At 35.8% G+C, this 21,619-nt stretch overlaps 3 protein-coding genes across 5 annotated transcripts; 1 reads left to right on the top strand and 2 right to left on the bottom strand.

Annotated features, from left to right (window-relative positions):
• The first annotated feature begins 7,806 nt into the window (after positions 1-7,806).
• LOC103956932 (LRR receptor-like serine/threonine-protein kinase RGI3) lies at positions 7,807-11,933 on the top strand. Its single transcript, XM_009368997.3, has 2 exons — positions 7,807-10,912; positions 11,022-11,933. The coding sequence occupies exons 1-2, from the start codon at positions 8,089-8,091 to the stop codon at positions 11,492-11,494; spliced, it is 3,297 nt and encodes a 1,098-aa protein (XP_009367272.2). The 5' UTR covers positions 7,807-8,088; the 3' UTR covers positions 11,495-11,933.
• A 1,664-nt stretch (positions 11,934-13,597) lies between these two features.
• Positions 13,598-17,286, bottom strand: LOC125470318. 3 transcript variants are annotated; one of them, XM_048569217.1, is made up of 7 exons: positions 17,119-17,286; positions 16,497-16,759; positions 16,021-16,311; positions 15,632-15,809; positions 15,225-15,317; positions 14,560-14,647; positions 13,598-14,264 (listed from the first exon to the last, which is right to left on the bottom strand). In XM_048569217.1, exons 1-7 carry the CDS (start codon positions 17,190-17,192, stop codon positions 13,992-13,994), a joined length of 1,260 nt encoding a protein of 419 aa, XP_048425174.1. In that variant the 5' UTR covers positions 17,193-17,286; the 3' UTR covers positions 13,598-13,991. The 3 variants fall into 3 exon arrangements, with proteins under 3 accessions (XP_048425174.1, XP_048425173.1, XP_048425172.1); XM_048569216.1 differs by having other exon boundaries at positions 15,632-15,818; positions 16,021-16,308; positions 17,119-17,284; XM_048569215.1 differs by having other exon boundaries at positions 15,632-15,818; positions 17,119-17,283.
• Positions 17,287-20,288: 3,002 nt separating this feature from the next.
• Positions 20,289-21,245, bottom strand: LOC125470398. Its single transcript, XM_048569363.1, has one exon. The coding sequence runs from the start codon at positions 21,243-21,245 to the stop codon at positions 20,289-20,291; it is 957 nt and encodes a 318-aa protein (XP_048425320.1).
• Between the last annotated feature and the right edge of the window lie 374 nt (positions 21,246-21,619).

Genomic DNA, 21,619 nt, shown 5'->3' with positions numbered 1-21,619 from the left:
CAAAACCGTGAGGGTATGCTGGGGGCCCAAAGCGGACAATATCGTGCTACGGTGGAGTCGGGCCCGGGAAGTGGTCCTACCCGGGCCGGGATGTGACATACATTCTCAAATCAACAAAATAAAATGTACCCATATAAGTTTGAAGAATAGAATAGGAAAAAATTGAATGGATTATATATATATAGGTACATTTTATATTAAAAAATGATAATTTTACATACAATAAATTTAAGAATGTGTGCACTAAGATTTAAAAATATATATATATGATTGGTTACATTTAATATTAAAAATTAAAAAAAATTGTACAAAAATTGATGGGTACAAACTTATTCTAACTTATTTATTTCTTTATTTTGGAAATGTTATAAATTGAAAATTAATTAGGAGTTTAATAAGGGTGAGAGTATTAAAACCCTAAATCAATTACTAATTTTAAAAAAAATTATGTAACTTACATGTAAATTATTAAATACATTAATGTCAGGGACTTCAATCAAAATGTAAAAACTAATAAGGTCTTAGTCAATAAACATTAGTAACCAGGGACCGGATATTAATTTGTTTATTTTTTTTTTGTAAGGATGATTTATATATAATTTTCTCAAAAAATAGACGGTTTTGATTATTAAAATACGCTATGAAATGGGCCACAAAATATGTATTAAAAATTGTATAAAAAAATGATGTCATAAATCTGCTCCATAGATATATTCATCCTTTCACATAATGGTTTTCGACTAAGCTTACATTAGTTTTTTATTCTTGACCTTTTGACCATTAGACTTATTATCATGATTATACACGTAGGTTCATGAAATGCATTTAGCATAATGTTGCAACGTAATATTGCACCGAAACATAACTAACATGAAATGCATTTAGCGTAATATTGCACCGAAACATAACTAACATGAAATGCATTTAGCATAATGTTGCACCAAAACATAACTAATATGAAATATAAAGATGACAAGGGATAATTGAAAGTTTGACAAACTTCCTTTCTTTTTCAAACCGGCCGTGCACAATTTCACTCAAAAATGATAAATACATATTTTTGTTTAATTATGGTGATTGATTTTATTTGATTTATTCAATTTAATGACTATAAATAAAGAGGAATGTGTGAGGAGCTAAAAATGGTAATAACTTTTTTCTTCACGTTAATGAATCACACGATGGTGCTCAAGGAGAGGCTGAAATGTCTCTATAACTTTTCTCGAACTCTTAAAAAGTTGGTTGTTATAGCGAAGCCACTAATTAGATAATCCCCTTTTTAATAAAAAGAAAAAGAGACATCACTAATCACTTCCATACGTGCACAGAAAATTTTATATCCAATAAAATAATCGTTTATTTCAAGCCCAAGGATAGGAAGGGATTTGAATTTCATCCGGATCCAAATTATGGGGATCCTAGGAATCATTATATCTTAATCATTCATTATGTATTGTGCGGTAAAAAATTATTTGATTTTTTTATTTAAAATTAAATACAAATAGTACTTGACGAAAATTGATCGCACGATGTACGATGAACGGTTAGAATGTGGAATCTCTAGGATCCCCACAAAATAGATCCGGATAGGAAGCCCTTCATCAACTGCTTTTCGCAGAGAAAAAACACTAAGAATTGGGGTTGATGGAGGGACCATTCGGTTAATGGTTTTCTTGCCTATAAAAATTCGATGGTGTCTTTCTCTCCCTTCTTTTTATGTTATTTCTTAGTGTCCCTTTTCTCCTACTTTGGCTCATATACAAATATACATCCTTCTCTTTTCAGACGTTTTTTTACTACTAAATGTTTCTTTCCTAACTTTTCTTTTTTGGTTTTTATTCGTACTTGTATTCATTTCATGCATGTTGCAAGCTCACACATACAACTGCTACGATTTGAACATTTAATCGAAAATTAATGGCAATTGATAGAAAAAGTAAATTATTGTTAGACAATGGAATATGAGATCGTTCATGGTATTACAAATTCACGTGTTATACATATTTTTTGATACTTACATTAAGAGAAGAACTTTATAAACCTGTACTGCTAAGATTTTCTTTCTTGACATGAATTCATACCCCCAATACACACACACACACACACACACACACACACACACTAATTCCATGCATAGTACCCATCAACCATGGCCTTATTGTGCACTAGATGTTCACATATATTGCTTATAATGAGTTAAACATAAAAGGAGAGAAATTGGAAGTTTCCTTCTTCCTACAAGCTAGTGAAGCATACATGAGGACCATAATATATATTTAGACCAAATTATAAATCTTTACTTTGTTCTTTCTTGTAATTTGATTCACCTAATGGTAATACCGGAAGACAGTATTATGATTACGAAAAATTTCTCAGATTGAGAAATACAAATTAAATTATTTTATTGAGAATAAGGCCAAATTAATTTTTCTTTTTCCAAATGATTAAACTTGTCTTATCAATATTTTTCTCCCTTTAGACGGCTGTAGACCGTATAGATTTGATAGATGAGACTTATGAAAAATCTTTTTATTGTTATTGGAATCAATATAAGTTTATACTAAGTGTGTGTGAATACATATATATGGATGAGGCTTCATGATACATGCTTTTAACACACATTTTGTAAGGTTCACTTCGTAATAAACTCAAGGATCCATCTATATTTTAGTACATCATTCATAGATCATCATTGCAAAAAATTATCCTAAACTATGTAAAACATTCATTTGTAGTGAAGAAAATTTACGAATACAGTTCTATTAAATAAGAAACACTAAATTTAATCCAACGGTCATATGTTTTTTGAATTTTGGTGATTTTTGGTAGACATGATCTCTGAGGTAAGTTATGAAAGATAGACATTGGATCGTTGAAGTACATTACGGAGTGAACCTCACAAAAACATATATAAAAAATGTGTATTCCCGAATTTTAACCCTATATGTCTGTGTGTGTAACGGACTTAGATCCTCTCCTGAGCCCAAGGAGAGGATCCTCCTGACCAAAGCACTTGGACCGTTGGATGAAAATTCAACGGCTACAAACAGGGAGTCCCTTTAAAGTTATAATAATTATAGCCGTTGGATTTTCATCCAACGGTCCAAGTGCTTTGGTTAAGAGGGTCCTCTCCTTGGGCTCAGGAAAGGATCCAAATCCGTGTGTAACAGCATGCATGGTGTAATAATCTTACCAAAAAAAATTCTTTATTTTTTTATGGCAAGCGTATAGATTTTGTTGATGAGACCACCTCTGACAAATCTTGTTGGATCAATAATGGACCTTATTGTTATTCTGAGACTAAAAAAATTAGGGTTCCATTCAATTTTCCAACTCCAGAACACGTGTGCCAAGAGCCAATGACAAAATGTCTAGGGTCCACATGTGCAATTCCAAAGAAACCCTCTCTCACTATCGTATACATTATACACTGATATTCTCGATCAGCAATTCAGCGTATGACGATGGGAAGCTATTTTATATGTTTGTTGATCACTTTCTTGGTTGAGTTTTCGGAAAAATATAAACTGTGAACCCATTTTCAAGAGAGATCCCGCTCCACTATTCACTGAGCAGGATTTATAGCATCATTATATATCGATAATACCATTGTATAGTCTGTATAGTGATCCTTGCTTACATATATAGCACCGTAAACAGTAAAGCAAAATCTCTGATGAGAAGCTGGTCCTACGTATATAGACTCCATTTATACAATTCCATATGAAAAGCTTATATATAAACAAATAACAACCCACCCTTCTCTCTCTCTCTCTCTCTCTCTCTCTCTCTCATGCCAAAACCAGAACTGGCAAAACAAATAAATAAATTGCACTAAGGGAGGTTGTAACATGGCACTAACAAAACCAGAAAGCATGATGCATGCAGCAGCGAATGGCACTACAAACCTATAGCTAGTGCGTTATATTAAACCAGCAGGGCCAAGTTCATGTCATGTGCCTCCCTTTATATTTGTTGCTATTACATTTCAATATCTCAGATTCCTCCACCGCTCTTTGGTTCTGAATATATTGGATCGGATCTCAAATCTAAAAGATATTGCGATCCAGATCCAAACCACTTTTCTCATATTTCCATCAATTATTTGTGAGCTAGTATATTCACATGAACAACTTATGAATTATCTGTAAATATATACAAGGTTTTTCCTTAAAACTCATTGTTCTTAATTAATTATTTGCTTGCATGCAGAATGAAAATTTATATATATATATATATATATGTGTCTGTATGTGTGTATTATAATCATCCTTTCATATAATGGTTTTCGACTAAGCTCTAGTGTCACATTATATTTTTATCCTTGACTTTTTGATCATTAGACATATTATCATGATTGAACTTCCTTTCTTTTTCAATCTAATGATGACAATAAAATTTCTAGAAGAGAAAAGAAAATGAATAATTGAAAGTTTGACAAACTCCCTTTCTTATTCAACCGGCAGTGCACAATTTCACTCGAAAATAATAAATACATGCCCTTTTTGATCTTTTACACACTTCTGTTTAATTACGATGATTTATTCAATTCGATGATAAAAAACAAAGAAAAATGTGTGAGGAGCTAAAAATATTGTGTAAATATATCTCTTTTTCACTACTAAACCAATTACTGCAAAGTGAAAAAGTGACATCACTTCCATTCGTACACAGCAAATTTTTGTATCCTACCAAATAATCCTTCATTTCTAACTAGATAGGAAGCCTTTGCTTTTCACAGAGAAAATATCACAATAGAAGTGGGGTTGACGGAGGGACCATTCAGTTAATGGTTTTCTTGCCTATAACCCTTCAATGGTATCCTTCTCTCCTTTTTTTAATGTCCCTTTTCTTGCTCATATACAAATATATATCTTTCTCTTTTTAGACCTTTTTTTAGGGAAGGAATCCTCTCCGGATCCCTTCCTTCTAATCCACAAAATAAATCAGGAGATCCATGTCGTTGAAATTTGATCCAACTGCTGAAGTTAATATAACTTTTAAGGTGGGCCCCTGTTTGTAGCCGTTGGATCAAATTTCAACGGTACAGATCCCCTGATTTGGTGGATTAGGAGGAAGGGATCCAGAGAAGATGCCTTTCCCTTTTTTTTACTACCAAATGTTCTTTCCTAACTCTTCTTTTGCTTTTTAATCGTACTTGTATTCATTTCATGCATGTTGCAAGCTCACACATACAACTATTACGATTTGAACTTTTAATCGAAAATTAATGGCAATTGATAGAGGATAAACTATTGTGAGATAGTGAAATTATAAACTTGTAGTTCATGATTCATGTGTTATCACACGTGTACTAATTATACAATGTGCCGGTATTCTAATAATGCTAAGATTTGCTCTCATGACATGGATTCATACTCCCAACATATGTATATACTAATTCCATGCATAGTACCCATCAACTATGGTCTTAGAGTGCATAAGATGTTCGTGTATATTGCTTATAATGAGTTAAACGTAAAAGGAGAGAAATTGGAAGTTTCCCAAATTCCTACAAGTGAAGCACACATGAGGACCATAATATTAATATATATATATATATATATATATATATGTGAAGTGTACAATATCAGGGATGATTGATAAAAAAAATAAAAAAAATAAATATCAGGGATGATTTTGATTTCATGTAATGTAAGGTGTACAATAACTTAGAGAAAGTGAATGACAATTTACAGTTGAAGTGTCCCAAGAATCTCTAATCAAATCAAAAGAGTATTTGTTCTAAAAATTATGTCCAACCTTGAAAGGTCTATATCTGTAAATATTTGTATATGGACCATGCATGGCTAGCTACAAGCAATTATTATTAACTATATTCTTGAACTGTACCATTATACATGCTCAATTTCTGTTAATTTAAAGAGAGAATAATATGCACAATAATTTATTTATGGAAAGAGAGAAAAAGGAATCAAATTATCACCACCCATTAATCCCAAGAAATAACCAAACATATGTAACTAAAATACACTAATAATTTTAAACTCCAATGGAACCCGTGACACAGCAATAATGCAACATCATTGATTAAGCAAAGCTCCATTTGTTTTCTGTAAGTAATTTGGTTTTGATTTTTGCCTAAATACTAAATTAATTACTTAAAAACTTTGAGTTGGCGTGACATTGTTCCTTCCAAATGAGGCCGTCCACCATTCCTTTCTTTGTTTTTCTTTTAATCCTTTCCCGCAAAGACCCTCCCGACAGCATATTTGCAGTTTATTAAAATGGTTAAAAAGCTAATTTTTTTAACCATTTTAATTTAGACATATTCCTCAATATTTCATGTGCACTTCACTATTCCATGTGCTTTTACAAAATTACTATATATTCTCCCATGCTGTTTGTACAAAATAATCTCTCAAGATCCCTGAAATTCAAGTAAATTCCCTTTAAATAAATAAATAATGTACTTTCTTTTAATTTTATTTCTTAATTAACCTAAACCCACTTGACCTTTTCTAATCATGTCCAATATTTAAACCAAATTATAGATCTTTTCTCTGATCTTTCTTTTTTACTGCTCATATGCAGCAGTCCTGCTCCTTATATGCTGGCTATATATCTGCTATTAGAGACACGAGTTTACATATTTGATGAAGTCATTAATTCAACAAAAAACATGGGTTTAAATTTTAAATAAATAAATAAACGAAATTTAAATTTTAAAAACTCAGTTTTCCTTTCGTAATCTTGTTCAATATTCAGACTAAATTCTAGATCTTTATTTCTTTTACTGCCACATACTTGTTGAAGCCCTTTCTTTCTTTTGATACAAGCGATATATAGGTTAGTAAATCGAACATGAGACTTCAAATACATTAGTAAATGTTTTTATCCACTTAGCCGTAAAATCTGTTGTTACTTTATGAAGTTATTAATTCCACCAAGAATGTGTTTCCTCAATTGAATAGGAACATGATACTCATCAGCTTTCAGCTCCTTCAATCACCACAAAATTTGCTGCAATTGAGCAAGCTATCAAATTAATTAGATATGGCTGGCTCACCAAATATCGCTGACCACTAAAATTGCTGGACCACAATTTTGGGACCTGGCTTATTTAAGAAAGATGTTGTCCTCTTGATTAACAATTTCCAGAGCTAAATACATCTAGCTGGTTTTGATCACTGAGCTATCAAAGTCTGAAAACTCTGAACAGTGTTGTTGAATAACGGGAGATTCTTACATGTGATCGGAGATATTGCCTTCTTTTTATTTCACTCATGTAGAATAAGCGAGATTGAGAGAGGAGATACATCCTCGGCTACACCCGAGTTTTTATCCTTGATTAGAGTCAAGGGCTGATTTTACTCTTCAGTGTATCAATCAGTCCCCCTAAAAGCTTGTCTGTTTTTATCCAACTAATTAATGCTTGGACATGGGATGAAAACAAATGCCTCAAAAGAGGAAACAAAATAGTTTAACTGTCAAAATGAGCAGTAAAAAAGGGCAATTTTTCTTTCGTGAAATTCAGCAACATCAATGTGAGTTCTGACCGTACTTACACCCGGTAAAAGTAAGTTCCTTGTGTACACAAAATAACAATGAAAAGTAGGCGAAAAACTTCCGTACGATATGTATGTTATTGTAGCAGTATTCAAAATCAATCGTATATTTTTATGTATTTAAATTTCTCATATGACAATACATGATTGATTTGAGAAACCGTCACATTGACACTCCGTTAGTTTAACCCATTTAAAAAATAAACACACAGCAGTATTCAAAATCAATCATATATTTTTATGTATTTAAATTTCTCATATGATAATACATGATTGATTTGAGAAACCGTCACATTGACACTCTGTTAATCTAGCCCATTTCAAAAATAAACACACTTACGTAAATAAAACCGAAAGTCCCCCATCTGCATCACCATCCCTAAAATTAACAACAATATTAATTAATAGAATAATGAAGTAGCGCTTGGATCCAGATCTTCTGCTATTTTCTTCTATAAACAATACATGGGGTTCCTCCCTCTACAATCCCAAAACAGATGACCTGCTGTTCTCTCTCTCTCCCTCTCTCTCTTCTTTCTTCTCTCTTCTCTCACCAGCAATGCCTGCAACTCTAAAGAATCTCTTGCCTTCTCCCAATTTCTTCTCCATCGCCTTACTTCTTTCAATAAACTCTCTCTTCTTCTTTTCATCTTGTTACTCCATTGATGAACAAGGCCAAGCTCTTCTATCATGGAGGAACAGCTTAAACGGCTCCACGGACGCATTGAGATCGTGGAATCCTTCCGACACAAGTCCATGCAGCTGGTTCGGGGTTCGCTGCAGCTCCAACGGACAAGTGGAGGAGATAACGTTGAAGGCATTGGAATTGCAAGGTCCATTGCCTTCGAACTTTCAGCCTCTCAAGTCCTTAAAGACCCTTGTGCTCTCTTCGACGAATCTCACTGGCACGATCCCAAAAGAGTTTGGAGAGTATCACGAGCTTAGGATCGTTGATCTCAGTGACAATTCTCTCTTTGGTGAAATCCCAGAAGAAATATGCAGCCTAAACAAGCTGCAAACTTTATCTCTCAATACGAATCTTTTTGAAGGCAAAATCCCTTCCGGCATCGGAAATCTTTCGCGCCTTGTGTATCTTACACTCTATGACAATCAACTCAGCGGCGAAATTCCAAAGAGTACTGGAGAATTGAGAAAGCTAGAAGTCTACAGAGCAGGAGGGAACAAGAATCTCAACGGTGAGATACCTTGGGAGATTGGAAACTGCACCAACTTGGTCATGTTAGGCCTTGCTGAAACCGGCATTACCGGAAGCCTTCCCACGTCGATTGGAATGCTCAAAAGACTCCAAACAATAGCCTTATACACATCTCTGCTGTCTGGTCCAATCCCTGAAGAAATCGGAAACTGCAGCGAGCTGCAGAACCTGTACTTGTATCAGAACTCCATCACCGGTCCAATCCCAAAGCGAATTGGAGAGCTCGGGAAGCTTCAGAGTCTGTTGCTGTGGCAGAACAGCTTGGTGGGTTCAATCCCAAATGAGCTTGGAAGCTGCAGAGAGCTCACAGTCATGGACTTCTCAGAAAACCTTCTGACAGGACAAATACCAAAAAGCTTTGGTGAGCTTTCGAATCTTCAAGAGCTTCAGCTGAGTGTCAATCAGTTATCAGGTACTATACCTTCTGAAATCTCAAACTGCACTGCTCTGACTCAATTGGAAGTTGACAACAACGACATCTCGGGGGAGATTCCTGCTCTCATTGGCAACCTCAAGGGCTTAACTCTATTTTTCGCGTGGCAAAATAGGCTTACGGGCAACATTCCTGAGAGTCTCTCAGACTGTCAGGATCTTCAGGCTCTTGATCTTTCTTACAACAACCTATTTGGTTCAATACCAAGAAATCTTTTCGGATTACGAAATCTCACCAAGATTCTGCTGCTTTCCAATGATTTATCTGGCTTTATACCGCCGGATATAGGAAACTGCACAAACCTGTACAGGTTTAGGTTGAATCGTAACCGGCTGGCAGGTACTGTTCCATCCGAGATTGGCAACTTGAAGAGCTTGAATTTCGTTGATTTGAGCAACAACCGCCTCGTTGGAGCAATCCCTCCATCGATATCAGGATGTCAGAACCTTGAGTTTCTTGATCTCCATTCGAATGGGATAGCCGGCTCTGTCCCTGACACTCTGCCTAAAAGCCTGCAGTTTGTTGACATCTCCGATAATAGGCTCACCGGTCAGCTTCCTCCCAGCATTGGATCATTAACCGAATTGACAAAACTCATTCTCGGGAAGAATCAGCTCTCTGGCAGCATCCCAGCTGAGATCCTTTCTTGCAGTAGGCTTCAATTGCTAGACATTGGCAACAATGGCTTCTCAGGTGAAATTCCAAAGCAACTTGGTCAAATTCCTTCACTCGAAATATCCCTCAACCTAAGCTGCAACCTATTTTCGGGTGAAATCCCATCTGAGTTCTCTAGTCTTACCAAGCTAGGAATCCTTGACATCTCCCACAACAACCTCTCCGGAAACTTGAACACTCTCACAAACCTTCAAAACCTTGTTTCCCTCAATGTCTCTTTCAATAACTTATCCGGCGAATTGCCTAACACCCCATTCTTTCGGAAGCTCCCTCTTAGTGACCTTGCTGCAAACACAGGTCTCTACATCTCTGGCGGAGTCACAAGTCCAGCTGATAGGATGGGATCAAAGCACAATAGATCAGTTATGAAGCTGATCACATCGGTTTTCATTTGTGTCAGTGCAGTTCTTCTCCTGCTTGCAGTCTACATCCTAGTCCGTGCGCGAATAGCTAGCAATATTCTCAGGGAAAATGACGGCTGGGAAATAACCTTGTACCAGAAGCTCGATTTCTCTATAGATGACATTGTCAGGAATTTGACATCATCGAATGTGATTGGCACCGGCAGCTCTGGGGTTGTATACAGGGTGACAATTCCAAATGGAGAAACGCTAGCAGTGAAGAAGATGTGGTCATCAGAAGAGTCAGGAGCATTCAATTCCGAAATTCAGACGCTCGGATCAATCAGGCACAAGAACATCATCCGGCTCTTGGGTTGGGGTTCAAACCAAAACCTGAAAATTCTGTTCTATGATTACCTTCCCAGCGGAAGCTTGAGCTCACTTCTACATGGTTACGGGAAAGGAGGAGCAGATTGGGAGGCTAGATACGATATTGTTTTAGGCGTGGCTCATGCACTTGCGTACTTGCACCATGACTGTGTGCCGGCTATTCTGCATGGTGATGTGAAAGCCATGAATGTTCTGTTGGGTCCTGGCCATGAGCCTTATCTTGCTGACTTTGGATTAGCTAGGATTGTGAACAGCAATGGTGGTGATGAATTTTCGAAAACAAGTCATCGGCCTCAATTGGCTGGTTCGTATGGATACATGGCTCCTGGTAATGTTTACTTTCAACGAAGTTTAGTTAGTTCCTAATCTTCTTACCAAATTTTTGCCATTAAATCGCTAACTATTGTTTTTCGTGTTTTCATTTTCGGTGATTACAGAGCATGCATCAATGCAAAGTATCACTGAGAAGAGTGATGTCTACAGTTTTGGCGTTGTTCTTTTAGAGGTACTAACAGGAAGGCATCCGTTAGACCCAACTCTGCCCGGAGGTGCACATTTAGTTCAGTGGATTCGGGACCACTTAGCGTGCAAGAGAGACCCGATTGACATTCTCGATCAAAAGCTCAGGGGAAGATCTGATCCTGCAATGCACGAAATGCTGCAGACACTAGCTGTGTCATTTCTCTGTGTCAGCGACCGTGCTGATGAACGCCCGATGATGAAGGATGTCGTTGCAATGCTCAAGGAAATTCGACATCTAGACTGCGCAAGGCCGGAACCGGAGTTGTTAAAGGGAGGAGGTTTGGAAGCAATTCTGGCATCCCTTCCTGCTAGGAAGGGAGTGTCACAAGGCTCACAAGGCTCTTCTAACTACTCCTTTGCCTTCTCTGAAGATTCAAGGTCTCAATGAGAAGCTAAAGTGCTTCGTAGTTCATCTACTAATGTTCATATATTTAGGGGGAATCAAAATCCCATAGAGCAAGGAAGAATATTAGAGCATTTTTAGTGTAATTTTCAATTTTTTTTTTTCATTATTTGTGGTTAGATTGAAATAATTAATTGCCTCCCCACTAGAACGGCGTTTAAGGGAGACTAGCTTAACTGTCTTTCAAGAGGACTTACATCAAGCAGGGAAATCAAGGGGCCTGCGTGCCCAAACCAATCCCACAACGCGACGTGAGGAAGTTAAAACACATGACGACGTCTGACAAGTTCCTCTTGTGATTAGGAGTGAGACTAAATTCAGGGCATGTATGTAGAAGTTTAAACAATGATTGGTATTTTTGGATTTATGCAATTAGAATTTAATGCAAGGAGAAAGGAAATGAGATTCCACGCCATATTTTTCTTTCCAGCCAAGCTCTCACATGGTCCCCCATCCCCACTCCACATCACGTCCATGTGCTTATCTGAAACACAAGACTTTCCAGCAAATAAATCTACTAATCTTGGATTAATAGACTTGGTATGTCGTGATCGGAAGCACACGTAGAAAAAAGCAGGACCATTATACCTCTACACACACACACACTTGTATATATATAATACACAAAACCAGGTAAACCATTCCATAACATTACAGCTGCACATGGACTTGAATCCGCTTTTTGAGCATAGTGCGGAGGTCTACCTTTAGGACCGGTTTGGAAGTGTTTTTTTAGAAAGGCTAAAAGTAGGGGTGAAAATTTTTACCAAATTACCGTATCAACTGCCCTACCAACCGTACTATACCAAATTATTACCAAAAATTTGTACCAATTGGTAATGGTACGTTATTTGTACCGTACCATACTTTTTCGATACAGTGCTGGTATCCATAAGCAGTATCGGTGATATACCATACCTACCAATATTATTAATATTATATTATGTATTGATTCATATAATTATTTGAGGCAAAATTAATAATAATTATTGTAGAAGTAAAAAATGTAAAATATATATATATATATAAAATCACTCATAGTGACAAACTTTACAACTTTCATGAAGAGGTCAGCTTCAAAATCCAATGCTATAATCCATAAACCTTAAATTTATATTTAACCGTCGATTGTCATTTATGCTTTATTATTCTTATTGAATTTCATTTTTAAAATTTTCTTTTTTGAAAACATGATCATCTGGCGGATGTAAGAAGATGAACGGTTCAGATCTTTGATATCACGTTTCGACATTTACGGTTAACTGAAATATGAATTAATGTCATATAGTTTGTAGAAACTTTATAAACATCTAGCAATATTTTTACTAACCGTAAAACTCTGAACATAATATCAACGATCTAAACCATTCATCTTCCTACATCCTCTAATAGATCATGTTTTCAAAAAAGAAAATCTGAAAAAAAAAAAAAAAAACAAAATTTGATAAGAAAAATGAAGTGTAAATGTAAACAACAATCAACGGTTAAATTTTGATCTATAATTTATATGATTATAATGGCCAATTTCAAAATTAAGCTCTTCACGAAAGTTGTAAAGCTTGTCATTACAGCGTTTATATATTTTTTCTATATTTTTTTACACTTCTACATTAATTAAAAAATATTAGATTTTGGGCAAATTAAGTGGCGTAAAACCGAGTAGCAATTACCATTGGCATACCATACCAACCCAACTATTTGGTATACCGATATTCGGTATACCGAAAGTTTGGTACGGTAATAGTAATAGATTTTACCGTACCAAATATTTGGTATGGTAATTGGTACAGAGATTTTGGTACGGTAATGTTCCAAAACCACCCCTAGCTAAAAGTACTTTCACTTTCATGTTTGACCGTAAAAGTTAGAAGTGCTCATGGTTGTAAGTGCAGCAGCACTTGCAAGTGTTTATTGGATAAGCACTTAAGAAGTGTTTCCTAAAGAAGCACTTCAAGTGTTTTCTTCTAATAAATCCACTTTAAGCAATATTGCTTATGAGCAGAACAGTTTTCTATAGGAGCATTTCAAACGTGCCCTTACATACTTTCTTAAGAGGTACAAAAACAGCCAAAAGTATGGAAACAAATAGAACGGTTCAAATTTTTGGATTTAGGAACACAAACAACTGAGTTTCTTTATTCACAATACATGAAGACATGAGATTTTCTGATTTCAGCCGAAAAATGGTGGTACCCTATCAAAAGAACAGCTAAGTAGTGCCCACTTCTGGGTTGTCTACTACCTATGTTGTCAGTAAGGTAGTCCTCACCCCGATGCCAGGCAAGGCTAACGCAATATATGTCCGACACTGATAACGGTTAGACCACCAACTGAGTGTCTTCTGGCCACAGCAGCAAGTGGCATTATAGACCAAAACCCTATCCATACTACACGACTAACGTTCCAGTAGAGGGTTATGGACGGTACCGTTTTGTTCTTATGTGTCACGGAAAAGATAGAACCTCATTGTGCTCTAGGGTGGCTACTCAGATTCTAACTTCTTTAATATGAAGCTGATGACACCCCAGCTGAATCCGCGATACTGAAGCCAACGAACAATCCTTGATTTCCTCGTTTCTTTAGGCACTTCTTGACCTCGGAGCCACTGCTTTGAGGCTTGAACAACTAAATTATCCATTGAGAGCTTCGACAGGCCATGAATTAACTCCTCATCCTCATCTGGTTTTCCCTCCTCAAAAACCAGTTTAATTGCCTTCTCGGCATCAACATTACTCACTCCCTTGTTAAAAAGTGCCTGAACCAACAATAACGCTTTTTGTTACATATAATCACACATTTTACCCTTGCTAATATGAATAGTGGACTCTAGCAATTACGCTTGCTTATTGGTCTGATTAGATTCTTAAAATAAAAGACTCCAACAAGGGCCGACTACCTAGTGCAATATGAACATGACTACCCTTGCTTAAATGGGACAGCTCTAATAAAAAAACGAGGTTTAACATGTCAATCTGGGTCATTCAACATATGAATCTAAAATACTCATCTCAGTCTAGGACATTTCTCTTCATACAGAAATAGTGGCTTACTTGCTTTATTCGCCTTGGTCCCCAACTTAAGGAAGACCATCTGGAACGAGAAAATGCTTCCGCATACAAGCTATCATTGATTAGGCCTCTACAATAAATTTCAAGGTCAAAATCACTGAAGATGTCATATCATATATAATGAAATGAAATTTTGGAACTTCACTTATGTAAATGAAAAAATAACTCCAGAAAACATAAACACATAATTAGAGATCAGTACAATTGGAATATCAATTATAAGGTGGTACCAGTCATTCAATAACGACTGGTTCAAAGAAAAAAAAAGATGGGAAGGGATATCCAGGTACTTAGAAAGCCCCTGCGGTGTTACACATGCCATTTGTTCAGATGTTCTTTTCTTTTACACAGTTTATACTCCATTTGTCACTACAATTGACATTATTGACATGATTTTGACAATAACGATTGATATGATTGCTAGCAAGAAAAACGATTTAACTATGGTCTAGAAGACTTTCGGGCGTTTTCATATAATTGGTGCTTCCAGATTTCCATAATGCTTTTTTTTTTTGTGTGTGCAAAGTTTCTAAGATCATTGTGACATAGTTACCCATGTATGCAAAGTTTTCAAACAAAGGTTGTTTGCAGAAAAAATGGCTGATGAGCAGCTCTTAAAAAAGGACATTCTTGTAACTAGAAAATACCTGCTGATGAAGTCATCTATCACTGCCTCGACGGTACCTAGAGGAAAATTCTTTCCACATAACTTCTTTCTCAGTTCAACTGCCGTGAAAGCCCTACAAAGGAAAAGAACTACATAAAAAAAAATTTCTTCTTCATTCACACTTCACAGATAAACACCCTTATTTCAAACTGTTATAGCATCTTAAGTCCAGGGATACATGTCCTCAAGCACTGTTATAGAAACTTCGCAAAATCATGTACCTCGGAAGTATCCCTGCCCTTTAACATTCTAGCACACTACACCACGTACTGATATACATTGCACGCATATCAAACAGAGCTATGAAGTTGCGGAAACACTACACCACATATTGATATACAACGCACACATATCAAACAGGGCTATGAAGTGGTGGAAATTTTTAACCTGGTTGCAAGTAATTTTATTGCCACTTGCTCAGCATCATGCTTTATACCTTGCACTACACCTTGCTCAGGACACTTTTTCTCTTCAAGGATATTTAACTCTTCAAAAACCTCCTCAGGCTCCTCAATGAGTTCATAGCCTATTGCCCCTAAAATACGATCATTCCGATCTTCCAGCTCTGGAGATTCTAAAATGTTTTGAAGCAAATGGGGCTTGAGTTTTGTGCATAAACAAAGCCCGAAATGAAACTTCACAACTAAACACAAACAATAACAAGAAGCTACAATTGCTAGGCGAAGGGGCATTCATAGATGTAAATCCAATCATAAAATCGCTGTATGTTATGCAATTAATTTACTCTATTCACTTGAGTTAGACAAATAACGTACCTTTCTGAACGTCATTAAACAATGAGTTACTATATTCAATTTGATTCCGATTCTTTTTTTGAGAACTCTGTTGATTCTGATCCTGAGGCTTCTCATTCAGTACCCTATTTTTATGCACACCTCTTCCCCAATGTTTAACCTCACTCTTCAGTGGGCTCACATCCGAAAATTCAGGAAACTCTTTTTCTTTAGAACCCTTTAACTCTTCAAAAACCTCTTCAGGCTCTTCCATGAGTTCATAGCCTACAGCCCCCGAAAGATGATTCATCTGATCTTTCAAATCTGGAGCTGCTATAATGTTTTTCAAGAAAATTGTTTGAGTTTATTGCATAAACAAATCCCAAACAAAACATGACAACTGAAGAAACACGAACAATTTCCAGGTGAAAGAGCATGTATTGATGCAATCATACATCTACGTCTGGATGTTACACAACGAATTTTTTTATTTTCACTTGAGTTAAAGAACAGAATACCTTTCTGAGCATCACTAAACGATGAATTACTATATCGATTTTGATTCTGATTTTGAGGCTTCTCATTGAAGTCCAGGCTTTTACGCACCCTTCTTCCACTCTGTTTAACCTCCAGAAATTCACGGAACTCTTTCTCTTCGGAACCCTTTTTCTGTGGAGAACTTTCTAATTTCTTAACTTTCGAAGAATTTTTCGGAATGTACCTAACTGGAGCCGAGGAACTGTAATCTCTGTTCTGCAAGCATGTGATGGCACATTTCCTCCTATCCCAACAAATGACAAATTTAGTAAAACAATACAAACTGTCAATGGCCATTAGCTGAGTTTCTAAGCTTAATTTTCTGTTTGGTTCCTGAGAAAACAGATAGGAAAATCACAAATGCAGATATTTGGATGCTACGGGCTCAGAATCAACAACCCAAGTCACACAACTGTTACCCAATTTGGGATTTGTTTTTCAAAAGTTTTAAACTTCACACTACTTAACAAATTTATGTCAAAAAATACAGAAACATTCAAAAGATGGAAAATTTTAAAGCAACCTTCTTTCCTTTTCCTTCATTTTCTCGGGAACCAAACACACCAAAGACGGAAACATTTGGAAAGTGAAGAAATTTCTCACCAGGTCAGGGGGAGCAGCCGACAGGGAAACTGAAATTGGGTTTTGAAGCAGAGGATTCCCGCGTGAATTGTCATAATTGTGAATTTTCAGAGACGAAGAATGATAAACCCTAATTTTTTAATTTGTCAGCCATAGCCTTGTTGAACAAATTCTTTGGCGCTCTTATCTAAAACTACGAAATTACCCTCGCTCGGAGGTTTTATTTATTCCTGTATAAAAAGATACTCCATAATCTAAATTGGAGAGAGTAACATACAAACCTAATCTAACCACTACGGGGTGGCTCAATGGTACTGATTGAGATGAATTCCAAGTATTTATGTCATATGGTTAGTTTGATTTCTACTACTCATAAAACATACAATACAATGATAGTTAGGAAGACTAAAATGCATATGTGAGTATTTACAGCCCTAAAAAAAAGCTGATTTCCATGGCTTGACCCCCAACTGTTTTCATTAAATGATAAGGCATGTGAGCTAAGCTACATAATAGATCAATTATAATAATTTAATTCAAATAGCCATCAACGAGAATTGAATTTAAAATATTTCACTTATAAGTGATTAGTGAAAATATGACTTTAGCCTTTCAAACTCAATTTTCTTTATATAAAACCCTACATAACTTTTTTACTCAAAGAAAACCCAATGACTGGGATCCACATAAGCAAATTCATTAACTTCATATTAATTCACACATTTTACATTTTTCACATGCCTAAAATACCCCTATTACATACTTGATGTAGACAATTAATTGTAAGGAAATAGTACATGATTTTGCAACAAGAAAAAAAAAAGACATTAATGTTAAAAATTTATTGCATATTAATTTTTTAGAAAGGTATTGAATTTTCATTAAACTATTCGATTCAGTTTTTTCACCCTACTCTTGAATACTTTTGAATTTATCCTTTTTTTATTAATATATTAGAACATTGTATTTCATTATCTACATGCACATTAATTTACCTACGAACAATTATACCATGGGTGTAATTCGATGTATATTAAGAAGAAATGTAGTTCGATGTATATTAAAAATAAGAAATAATTTACCTATATTAAGAAGAAATGTAGTTTGATGTATAGTAGTAAAAATACTATGTTACACCCATGTTTATACAACAATAAAACGTGCCTAACATATCTAACAATACATGAAAAATAATTTACCTACAAGTTAGAGAAATGTTATTTGGTTGGGTGTAGTATAAATTTTTTTAATAATTGGAAAAATTAAATATAGCTAGGTGTAGTGTAATTTTTTTTTATATAATTAGAACAAATTAATTTACCTACCTACTCTTTGAAATGTTCATTTCCAATGATGCAAAATGTTCATTACCTAACTACAAATTAATTTCCAATAATTTACCTACAACAATTATACCATGGGTGTATTGTAACATCTTTCTTTACAATGACACAAAATATTGTATGTACCAACAACAAAACTTGCCTAACATAAGTACTTGTACATGGAAAATAATTTACCTATAACAAAAGAAATGCAGTTTGATGTATAAAATCAACAATATTATGTTCCACTCATGTTTATACAACAACAAAACGTGTCTAACATATATAACAATACATAGAAAATAATTTACCTATAAGTTAGAGGAATGTTATTTGATTCAAAATATATAATATAGGTGTAGTATTTTTTTTTAAATAATTGGAACAAACTAATTTACCTACCAATTAATATGGATAAAATTGCTACAAAATATATCACGAAAAAAAAAACTACTTTTCTAGTTTGACATAGATACGGTTAATGCAAACACTTTTTTCATTTTATTTCACCTTTTCTACTACTTTTAATTTTGCATAAATTTAGGAATTTGGAAAAGGGACCATAAAGTATGAGTGGCATGAGTGTAAATAAATTGTATTAATAGGTCAATAGTGTTCCTATATGTTTGCAAATTTTAAATTTGGGCTTAAACTGGATCTTTAAAGATAGATGGGTTTTTACCTAAAAATAATGAATTGTAAGGGCTAAAATCTAAAGCACCCTAAGTAATATCATTAGCCTATAGTGCTACGACCATGAGAGCACATTTATTTTAGCCAATATGAATGGCTCATATTTGAGCTTAATTGGCTTAGAATTCTCACTTTTCTAAGTGATAAGGAATACCACCAGACTGTAGCACTGAATAACTTAAATTCGATAACTTAAAAAATGCTACTAGAAACAAGTCCTAACATTTCTATTAACTTAAAAGAACTTGGCCGTCTTTTTCTTAAAGATTTAGAAATATAGGCACTCAGGACTCGACAGCTCCCCTTAGCCGTTCAAGACCCCTCTCGAGTTCCTCAGGCAGTGCTCGATCCCGCCTCGATCAGTATGCTCGAGTCCCTCCCACTACATACATACTTTCCATTGGATATTTGGATCCGCTTCACCGTCTTCCGTATAAATACATATCGACTCAGCTCTATACCAATCCAACAAATTGTTAATTTGGAAGCAAATTAATCGAGAGAGAAGATCACAGGCTTCAATCATGGCAGCGGAAGACCTGCCGTCTTCAATCATGGCGGCGAAAGACCAGCCGAACCAGGTCCTGTCCATGCTGGATGCCGCCAAAAACTCATCTCTACCACCTAAAATCAGTTGTGATCTCCGGCATGGAATTCTTCTATTAGGTTAACATGCTTATGTAAGTGAAGGTCCTTGCGTTTGTTGACACACGCAATATTCACAAACTCCTCGTACGGTTTGATTGCTAAGGATTAGTACAATGTAGAAGACTATTTGCGTTAGTCATTTACTTGTGTCTTAATCAATAGTCAGACATGTTTAAAGTGCTATACGTTCAAGTTTTTAGGGCTTACTCGTTTCGTAGTGGCTTAACCGTTGGAGTGGTCTCTAAATCCAAAGTTTTATTGATGAAATAGCATCGTTATAATTATAACGATTACAGTTTTCCTTCTTGCTCGTAAGTGTAGAAAATTTGTCATGAAAGTAACTCTTATAGCTATGCGTTTTAGATCTCCCCAAGAGCTTCTTATAGTTTGAAGAAGTTTTATATAAAATATGGAAACATGTACAAGTAACCGGTTACAAACTTTTAAATCAAATATCGAACTAGAGGGACATTGAACTAAAAATAAAGAGTACTAAACCGTGATTTGTATACCGCTCAAAATGTCTCACTCGGTTTTCCAAGCATAGAGAAAATGGCAAAACCCTCCTATGTTTGATGAACTCCCTTTGCCTTTTGGTGAGTTATATGGACTGTGCTGCAGGCTGCAACTGCTGCAGTTTCCATTTCTACTCGCATAATCGTAATTGATATTCGATGATTCCCAATCTACCCTCCCTGCCTTAAAAATGAAAAACCCTTGGCTTGTGCCTAAGCTACTAAACAACCAATCATGCACATCCCAAAAAATTTCAACTGGCATATCATTCAGCATCACAGTTTTATTCCCTCTAAACCTCCAATTCAAGTTCATAATCCGAATTGCCACTGTCCCGTCTACGCTAATCCACATTTCAGGATCTTTGGGCCCGGACAACAATGTTTCAATCACAATGTCATGTTCTTTCCTCCCTTCCTCCAACATGGCTTTGGTGCAAAACAATCCTTTCCCACACACATTCTCCTTCTTGTACATCAACCTAGCCTCTTCCGATGATGATCTTGATCTCGTCCGCTTATAAGCATCTTCCATTAAGTCCCCCAGCAGTAAAACCACCTCTTGTTTGGACACCAAGGCAACATAGTAATTCGAGCATGGCTCTGGGATGCAGGAGAATTTTGCCTGTCGAAAATCCCAATACACATCTACCCGTCTTCCATCTACTTCAAACGATTTGAGACCTTTCTTGCCCCAAAACTGAGTAGAGTTTAAGTCAATCTTACAAATACAGCACTGATTTTGTTGACAAGGCTTTTCCACTGTGATGCAGAGGGAATGGCTAGTTAGGTTTTTACACCATGTCACTGTGACATTGCAGCACAATTCAGCTATTTTCGCTTGATAGACATAAGTCACAGCGCTCTGCGGAGCTGACTTATCTGTCTCCTTTTCCTTGCACACTTTCTCGGAAGATGGTGATTTTGGAATGGAAACGGGTGAGGCCTGAAGAATTTGATGAGACATTGTCACGAGGAAAAGAGATGCCTCATTATCTACTCCACCCGAATTTTGCAACACGATAAGCTCTCACTTTTTTTTCAGAAGTTTGAGATCAACAAAAAAGATTCACATGCTATCTTGGATTACAGGGTCTATTGTAGCTGGTCAAAATTCTTGATACGATGGAACAAATGAAATATGACGAACGAAGCCAAGATTTCAAATTCTGGAGACATCAAAATTGATATCGAGGACTAGAGGCTCGAAGAATAGGTTGAAATTTACCAAACGATGGTATCAATAGCGATGGGACTTCTCAGGGAGCTGAGATCTTAATAGCTGCTTTGAGGAAGAACATCATAGCTAGCTGAGGCTGTCAATGAGGTGTATGGATAGAT

Source organism: the organism of the source record quoted next, unplaced genomic scaffold, assembly GCF_019419815.1.
Source record: "Pyrus x bretschneideri cultivar Hongxiangsu unplaced genomic scaffold, Pyrus_bretschneideri_v1 Contig5, whole genome shotgun sequence".
Taxonomy (NCBI): domain Eukaryota; kingdom Viridiplantae; phylum Streptophyta; class Magnoliopsida; order Rosales; family Rosaceae; genus Pyrus; species Pyrus x bretschneideri.
The sequence above is the reverse complement of the archived record's forward strand: the minus strand, read 5'-3'. Positions and strand labels throughout refer to the sequence as shown.

Bases quoted from the DNA above. Each gene is read 5' to 3' on its own strand.
- LOC103956932 (XM_009368997.3), top strand. From the start codon at position 8,089: ATGCCTGCAACTCTAAAGAATCTCTTGCCTTCTCCCAATTTCTTCTCC. The intron at 10,913-11,021 runs GTAATGTTTACT...CGGTGATTACAG, and splicing joins GTATGGATACATGGCTCCTG to AGCATGCATCAATGCAAAGT.
- LOC125470318 (XM_048569215.1), bottom strand. From the start codon at position 17,192: ATGACAATTCACGCGGGAATCCTCTGCTTCAAAACCCAATTTCAGTTT. The intron at 16,760-17,118 runs GTGAGAAATTTC...TTGTTGGGATAG, and splicing joins CGGCTGCTCCCCCTGACCTG to GAGGAAATGTGCCATCACAT. The intron at 14,265-14,559 runs GTAAGCCACTAT...TTGTTGGTTCAG, and splicing joins GACCAAGGCGAATAAAGCAA to GCACTTTTTAACAAGGGAGT.
- LOC125470398 (XM_048569363.1), bottom strand. From the start codon at position 21,245: ATGTCTCATCAAATTCTTCAGGCCTCACCCGTTTCCATTCCAAAATCA.